At 34.3% G+C, this 7,861-nt stretch overlaps 1 protein-coding gene across 1 annotated transcript; it reads right to left on the bottom strand.

Annotated features, from left to right (window-relative positions):
- Positions 1–502: 502 nt before the first annotated feature.
- On the bottom strand, positions 503–3,155 carry LOC137741016 (squamosa promoter-binding-like protein 13A). Its single transcript, XM_068480824.2, has 3 exons — positions 2,545–3,155; positions 1,883–2,019; positions 503–1,272 (listed from the first exon to the last, which is right to left on the bottom strand). The coding sequence occupies exons 1-3, from the start codon at positions 2,862–2,864 to the stop codon at positions 788–790; spliced, it is 942 nt and encodes a 313-aa protein (XP_068336925.2). The 5' UTR covers positions 2,865–3,155; the 3' UTR covers positions 503–787.
- Between the last annotated feature and the right edge of the window lie 4,706 nt (positions 3,156–7,861).

The raw sequence follows: 7,861 nt of genomic DNA, 5'->3' as shown, positions 1-7,861 counted from the left end.
AAATCTATCAAAATTTGAGCTCAACTCTATATCACAACGAATTCTTGAATGTATCCAATGTTATATCTTATTTCTCTATTTTTTTCGTCACGTGATAACACATGTTAGAATTCGGCTATCATCTTAATTTGATCACGTTTTATGTTGAGAATCAATTCGAACAAATAATGATTAATTTCACTATAGTTGGGATTGTGTGGGAGCAATTGCCTTCAAACTTCATCCAAGTTTCAAGATGATGCTTTGGCTTAGAGTCGATAACTCTTTGAATTCCTTCCTCAACCATGGGATTATATTGTTCTCTATTACAAGAAAGGAAACTCTTATAGAATGTATGTCATGGGAAATAATTTCGGCACTACTCTCTTATCCTTCTAGCCACTCTTGTTTATTTCCGTGACTTTTTTTTTGGTCGAATTTATTTATGTCACTTGATTTTCTTCTAAATTATTCAATTCAAATGTTAAAAATAAACACGGTAGTCATGTAGAAAACAGGTGGGTGTTAAAACTCCTGATATCATCAGTCTCACTCTTCAGACTTAATTGGATTATATATTGATATAATCAAGCACAAATCAAACTAACTTTTCATCTCCTAGTTTGGAAATCAAATGGAAGAAACATTATTGTACGTTTCCATAAAACACAATTACTTCAAAACATTCAAATGGTTGGGAAGTTTTCTACAGTCGACTAGTCCCAGATTAGTTATTCAATCAACATGTGAGAAACTAGTAAAGTATCAAAAACACAAGCTACTCCAATAAAATTGGAAGCATTTGCGCTCAGTTGTCCCAAAAGCCATCAGGGCACATTGGAAACATCATTTCTGGATTTACAGGCCTGTCCTCCACATTATGTGAGCATGGATGAGTTGTGGTGACAGTGGGTTGAGCCAAGTGGTTTAGCCCACTAACTGGATTTTGTGTTGGATGAGATGACAGAAGATAGAGGGCACAACCCTTAGTGCTTTTTGGTGAGGCAGCAGCAATGGTTGTTGGAAACTTCTGCTGCTGGCACACGAAAGCTTGAGGGGCTGCTCGGTTGCCTGCAGCGGCTTTAGGATCATTTGCTTGCAAGAAAAGAAATTGTTTATCTCCTCCGCCTTTGAAGGAATTGGGAGGACTTCGTTCGTCAGCTGCGTACAACCACTGGTGGTGGTAGTTAGAACGCATGGATTCTGCTCCTTTTTTGTCCTTAACAGGCCAGATACATCTCACATTAGTTGTTGCACATACTCGTGGACTTCCAAATTGCACGATCCTGGGACCTGAATGTTAAGAAATAGAGAGGCATAAATAACAATCTCATGATGTTGAAATATCTCACATCGGCCCTAGAAAGAAAAAAAAGTAGAGTTTAAATATCCTAACCCCACTTCATCTAACACCAAGACCTTTTATGATAAAATCTCACACCTGTCGGACTGTGCAGATGATAATTAATAAGTTAGGAATAATATCGGTGTTGTTTGAAGTAGGCCGATGACCCACCTCTCTGATAATTTTACACATAAGGCAAGACAATAATCAATATGGATGATTACCAAACGAATGAAAAATATAAAAATTCTCTATATAGGACGTCTGTCAATAGATATCGTAGGGGATATTGATATAAATCCATCATTCATTCCTATTTGTTTTGTTGGCTTCACTGATGCCAATAATCTGTTCTCTTATAAGAACGGTGTGTCAGTCCTCTTAAAGACAAATGTACTCGTCTCAATTCCATTTTTGGTTCTAAACCAAGAGTTAATCACAATTTAGCAAAATAAATCCAGTTCGGAAAATATCTATCAAGACTGAAGACAGCAACAAAAATATAGTTACTTAGTCCTAATTAAACAATTCAAGTGATTTGGTGCATGGACTCCATACCTTTGTATGTGGAGAAGAAGAAGTGGGAACTGAAGGAGAAGGATTCCGGTTTAGGTTTCCGCCGGCGCTGGTTGTGTCCATTGAGACGTTTTCTGCAGCTTCTTTTCACCTTGTCAAAGTCCACCAGAGAATGGAATCTACAATCATATCTAGATATTGTGATTCAAACTGATAAAAAAAAAAAAAAAAAAAAAAAAAAAAAAAGCTCTTTGTTAATCAATTGTCCATAAAATTCGCCGGGCAAGATACATAAGACAACGAAAACACCGGAGATTATTCATTTTAGAAAGATAATTCATCGGATAGGTAGTAGTTTTAAGCCTTGAACCAAGTACATTAGGACTTGTTTGAAACTGTTCTTGTATAAAGCACTTATGCTAAAAGTGCTCTTGTTACAAACATGTAGAATTTATTATTAAAATTCCAGTGCCTTTCTATGAAGTATTTATACGATAAGTTTTTAATTGTTCATTAATACTTTGAAGTTTTAGCCTTTACAGAAGCAATATAAAACCTACTCTTACTATCGGATTTAAATAAAACAATTAGACTATTCTTACCAAAAACTATTAATGAAGCATGGTGAACTGTTCATATATATATATATATATATATATATATATATATATATCTCTGTGTGTGTGTGTGTGTGTATTATGCACCTGCTGCACTGCTGGCAGAATCGCTTCTGTTCGCCCCTGACGACGACAACAGGGGCCTTGGAGTGGAGGTCGCAGACTCTGTGCCGCCGATGATATTCCCGACAACGGCTGAGGTCCGCCCTGCAACCGTCGACCAGGCATAGAAATTTCAGTTTATCACCTCCATTGTTACTACCACTAAGCCTTCCGGACGATGAGAGCTTCATTGGGTCCTCCTCCAATCCTAGTGATTCAGCTGGTCGATTCTCCATCTGGGGTTGTGAGATACTGGACCCCACCAGAGCAGCAAGGTCGCTGTCCTCGAAGTCCCAGTACTCCATTGCTGCCCGGTGTAAGAATAACTCGGATCTGCTGGAAAAGAAAAACAGAGGAATTAAATTCCTTAGAAACTGGGTTGAGTTTTGAGGATAATGAGCACTATGAACTATGATAATTCTGTTCCCACTAAAACAAGGAAGGTCAAAGGATTCATTGCAATGTGAAAAACCCAAGTTGGAAATATATAAGTTTAATCCTCTCCACTAAGAGACTCAGGGAATATAAATACATAGATTTCCCCATAGTTGGTAAATTGTTTTTGTTTAAACACTAGAAAGAGAGCAGATAAATCAAGGGAGGACCACCTGAGGCCGAGAGGTTTTGGGTCGTTTTTACTTCTATTATTCTGTTTGTCCCTAGTTTATTGGCCCAGTTTGAAGCATTTTTTTTGTTTATAGAAAAATTAATTAAAATGATTTGAAAATTTTGAATTTTTAATAAAATAATAAAAATGTTGTAAGTGAATAATATCAAAAGTGAGTAAAAATATCTTTAACATTAAAAGTGAACAATATCATGAGTTAAAACTCATTTATTTATTTAGGAGTGCAAAATAAATAATAATTTAAAGAACAAAAGTTGTGTGATATTGAAGAAAATTACAGGGAAAGGACTTGTAACGAAAGAGACAGGTATATATCTTATTACTTTCCAATCCAGTTGCACATTTTATAATGATCAACATGGAGAATATAAAACTTTTAATCATGTGAATAGTAATCTTAGGAAGATTATCTATTTGAATTATATTTTGTAAATTATACAATTTGATTATTGATGATTAGATTATTATTTAAGTGTTGATTAACATGCTTATTTTCTATTTGTAACACATCACATAATTTACAAATTTAGGCTATAAAACTTTTAATCATGTGAATAGTAATGTTAGGAAGATTGTCTATTTAAATTATATTTTGTAAATTATACGATTTGATTATTGATGATTAGATTATTATTTAAGTGTTGATTAATATGCTTATTTTCTATTTGTGACATATCACATAATTTACAAATTTAGGCTGAAAAATTAATTTACCTAGCATTATTAATGGGAAATTCCCTTCTCGAAACGAGAAAATTTGGTGTACAAATATTTGTCACATAACATATTATTTCACATATTAGTATATGAGTGTGTGAAATGATTGATATATGAGGGTGTGCCTGAATACATCAGAAAATCTCTTCTCGAAAACTAGACTACTTACAGAGAAAATTATTCACATTACATACAATATGCTCATGTATTAGAGTGTATCATAGTGTTGCCAATTTTGTGTCTAATTGACATTTTTGAACATATAAATGTGTGATTCTCTAAAAATTAGAATCGAAATCTTTTGTGTTAAAATATTATACATGTAATACTAGTAAAGAAAAACTAGGTTGATATCGATGGTGATAAGTAGTGGCCTAGCAAACCCATAAATATCATCATAAAAAATTCAGCATCTACCATCAGTGTAATTATAAAAAATTCAGCATCCACCATGAGTATGACCAGGCTCCATTTCATTCCACTTATGATCCATATGAATCCCAAAAATGGTATATAAGAAATCTTAATGTCGGCTTAAGAATTAGATTATACAATTCATCAAGATAAGAACGACTACTTAAACACTAAATTAAAGGATAGTGTTTGGTGTTATTCAAAAACCTTGTTAAATTTTAGGTATTGATATTTTTTAATTTATTTGATTCGACGGTCAAAAAATAAGGAGTATGTGAAAAATAAAAATAAATATGTGAATAACACTATCGAATATTGAGAGAGATGTGTGAAAAATAAAAATAGATGTGTGGATAACACTACCCTAATTAAAATAATTAATAGTGATGAAAGTCATTGCCATATCTCAGTAGATATAGTGGTGGGTTTCAATTCATGCGTCCGGGTTCGAAACTTTTTTTTTCCCTTAATTTTTTTATAAGCAAACAATATTATTTACATTAAGGGAGAATATGTAAATTTAGTCGAGTTAGCAATAATAATAGTTTTGAACGCTCTCTCTCTCCTTAATAATAAAAATAATGAAATTTAAAAATAAAAAAAAAATTGAAAGTCACTGCCCACTGTGCCCACGCCCATATGTTAAATTCAATTTTAATGAATGGGGCGCACCACTAGTAGTGTTAGATTATTCGTACGAGTAGGACTCATTCTTCTTTCACTCATACCTAATTTCATATTCGTGGTTTGGTGGTGGGTCAATTCATTAGTTCGTGGTTTAGCATTATTTTTTTATTGGGTAATGCTAGGGAAACTTAATTTAGAGATTAAATTTTGAAAACTAAAAGACATGAAAGTTTATGATTAATTTATTACTTAAACATTGATAAATGTACTCATTTTTATTGGTGACATATTATTTAGTTTACAAATTTAATCTCCAAATTTAGTCTCCCTAACATTACCCTTTTTCATTTATAGGTTGATTTTTGGATTTTTTGCTTGCTTACGTGTCAAAGTAGTTTTCTCCACAACTTGCAATATATTGGCCAACATTAGGTTTTTTATTTTTATTTTTTATTAATGGCTATTTGAAAGATACGTAATAAAATAAGTTTGATGGTAAGTCTCATTCCTTTTCAAGCCTTTGTCGTTATACTTTGGCCTGGATTAGGTAGGTTCGAGTTTTCATTCCTGGTCCAATACGTAGATAAGCAACTTATAGTCTCTCCTAGAATCTCAACTGAGTTCTGTAAAGCTCATTCTATAGTTCCTTAGTCATGTCAAAGTGAATCAGATGATCTTACTAAAGTTAACCCAAGCCTTGCGATTTGTTGTGGGTTTTTCGAGATTCAGCAGGTTATTTTCTTGGTGGTTTCTCCCTAAGTTTGGGGCATCATACTTCTTTCTATGCAAAGTTTCATGCTTAATCCTTGCTGTGGAGTTGGCTCATGCACGGGTTGGAAAATTTTATGGCTAGAAAGTGACTCTTTTAGTGTGATATATTTCTTTGCTTTTGGTTCTTTTTCTCCTCCTTTGGTAGCTCCAGACCCATTGGAAACACTGTATATCCCGGTTGTAGCACATGGTTTTCCATTGCTCTCACATATTTCGAGAAGGGAATGCAGTTGCTAACAAATTAGCTAATTTAGGGCTTTTCTTGCCTTTACTTGTTTGGCATGACGCTCTTTCAAAGGTCTTCCTTTTTCGAATTTAGATTTCTTCAACATGTCGGCCTAAATGTTTCTCTCCCCTTCTTGATGTATGATTTTCTTTTTACCTAATCCTTTTGGAATTTCCTTTTTGTTTTGCAGCTTATCTTGCATGGTCTTACCTTTAGGCCCTGTTTGGCAGATCGGATAGGATTAGTTATACGGACTCGGGTGTTTGGCGTTCACTCGTACTAAATAAGCGCCGGATTAATTTAACCGGTCGGATAGAATAACACGGTATACACCCGCTTAATAAAACCAACCAAAACGCCCGGATTATTTAGTCGGGGAAGAAGAATATGGGAGAGAAAGGGAGGGAGTTTGGGGGCTGTGGCAGAGAGAGCTGGGGAACAATTATTTGGGATTCTTCTGCAGTCGGGGAAGAAGAAGGGAGAGAGAGGGAGGGTGTTTGGGGGGTGCGGAGAGATCTGGGAACAAAAAAATGATTTCACTTTTAAATTTTTTTTTTTTTTTTTAAGTTTGATTCCTCTTATCTAGTATAATACCAAACACATTATAAATAATACGGCCGCTAGTCCGATACTACACCAAACACCCGACTAATTTAGTCAGTACTATCCGGTGGCTATTTATCCTATCCGACAGAAATAGTCAGTACAGTCCGAGCTGCCAAACGAGGCCTTAAGGTTTTATTTTAGAGGGGTTTGGTCATATGTCCCCCTCCCTTTTTTTTCTTGTATTTTCATTTTTAAGAAGGGTCAAGTTGATGTCCCCTCTTTTTTTCAAGAAGGGCAAGGTTTATGTCCCCCCTCCCCAAAAATAGGTGTAACTTTTTTTTTTTTTTTTTTGTGTATGCGTAAAATTTTCTTACCCTTGTTAAAAACTATAGTTCAAGTAAATATACGTATATATTTAGGGCTTTTTCGCTAAAATGGATCAGGAGATTTACAAAACTCCTCACTTTGGTTCTTGATACTTGAAATCAATAGAAGTGGTCCTTGAGATTGTCCACCATCAATCATTTTGGTTCTTAGGTGAAAAATTATGTTAAGTTAGGACCAAAATGACAAAATTACACTCAATTTAATAAATAATAGGCCAAAATAATTTGACCAAAATTGAGGGTATTTTTGTCATTTTATTCTTGTTTTATGGAGATTTTTCACAAATGACCAAAATGATTGATTGTGGACAAACTCAAGGACCAACAAATCTCAGAGACCAAAATGAGGAGTTATGCAAATCTCAGAGACCATTTTGGCTAAAAAGCCTATATTTAGTTCATAAAAGTGACTACGCCCCAGACCTGGCCCTAATGGCCAAAGGCAAATGTGTAGTATTAATATGTAATTTTATGAATTATTTGGAGAAATAAATTGAGTTGGATGATGAATGAACCAGTTATGCTTGATTTTGTGAACTACTCATGATGAGAGAATGAGTTAAGTTGTTGGGAAAGAAATTTTGGGAGTTGTGTTAGGATCTTTTGTGTAGTTGAGTTCAATTCCTTGTAGGTATCAAGTCTTAAGTCAGTTTAAAGTGCACATAGTCTTTATTGCGTAATTCAGAATCGGCGACAAAGAATTAGGCAAAAAGACTAACAAAATATGGGCCTTGAATGTTTTGTGAAGGGAGTTAGTTGTATAATTGAGTATACCACATCACCCCTACCATATTATACGGATTAACGGAAACATAGAAAGTGTTCAACATTGCATTCATGCATATCATTTTATATGTGCGTTTGAAGTAGGTATATAAACTAGGAAATCCAAGAGGGTAGGCAAGATGAGGTCAAATTAATTAGATAGGGGACGAGAAATTTTCTTGTATCATTAGAAGAATTGGAGTTTTATTATTGTCCCTTTAT

Source organism: Pyrus communis, chromosome 9 (assembly GCF_041283825.1).
Source record: "Pyrus communis isolate YQ-2024b chromosome 9, ASM4128382v1, whole genome shotgun sequence".
In the NCBI taxonomy this organism is placed as follows: domain Eukaryota; kingdom Viridiplantae; phylum Streptophyta; class Magnoliopsida; order Rosales; family Rosaceae; genus Pyrus; species Pyrus communis.
This window is presented reverse-complemented; position numbering and strand designations above follow the sequence as displayed.

Excerpts from the sequence above, each read along its gene's own strand:
- LOC137741016 (XM_068480824.2), bottom strand. The coding sequence starts at position 2,864 with ATGGAGTACTGGGACTTCGAGGACAGCGACCTTGCTGCTCTGGTGGGG. Across the intron at positions 2,020-2,544 it reads TTCTGCCAGCAGTGCAGCAG|ATTCCATTCTCTGGTGGACT; the intron begins GTGCATAATACA and ends ATATGATTGTAG. Across the intron at positions 1,273-1,882 it reads CTTCTTCTCCACATACAAAG|GTCCCAGGATCGTGCAATTT; the intron begins GTATGGAGTCCA and ends CTTAACATTCAG.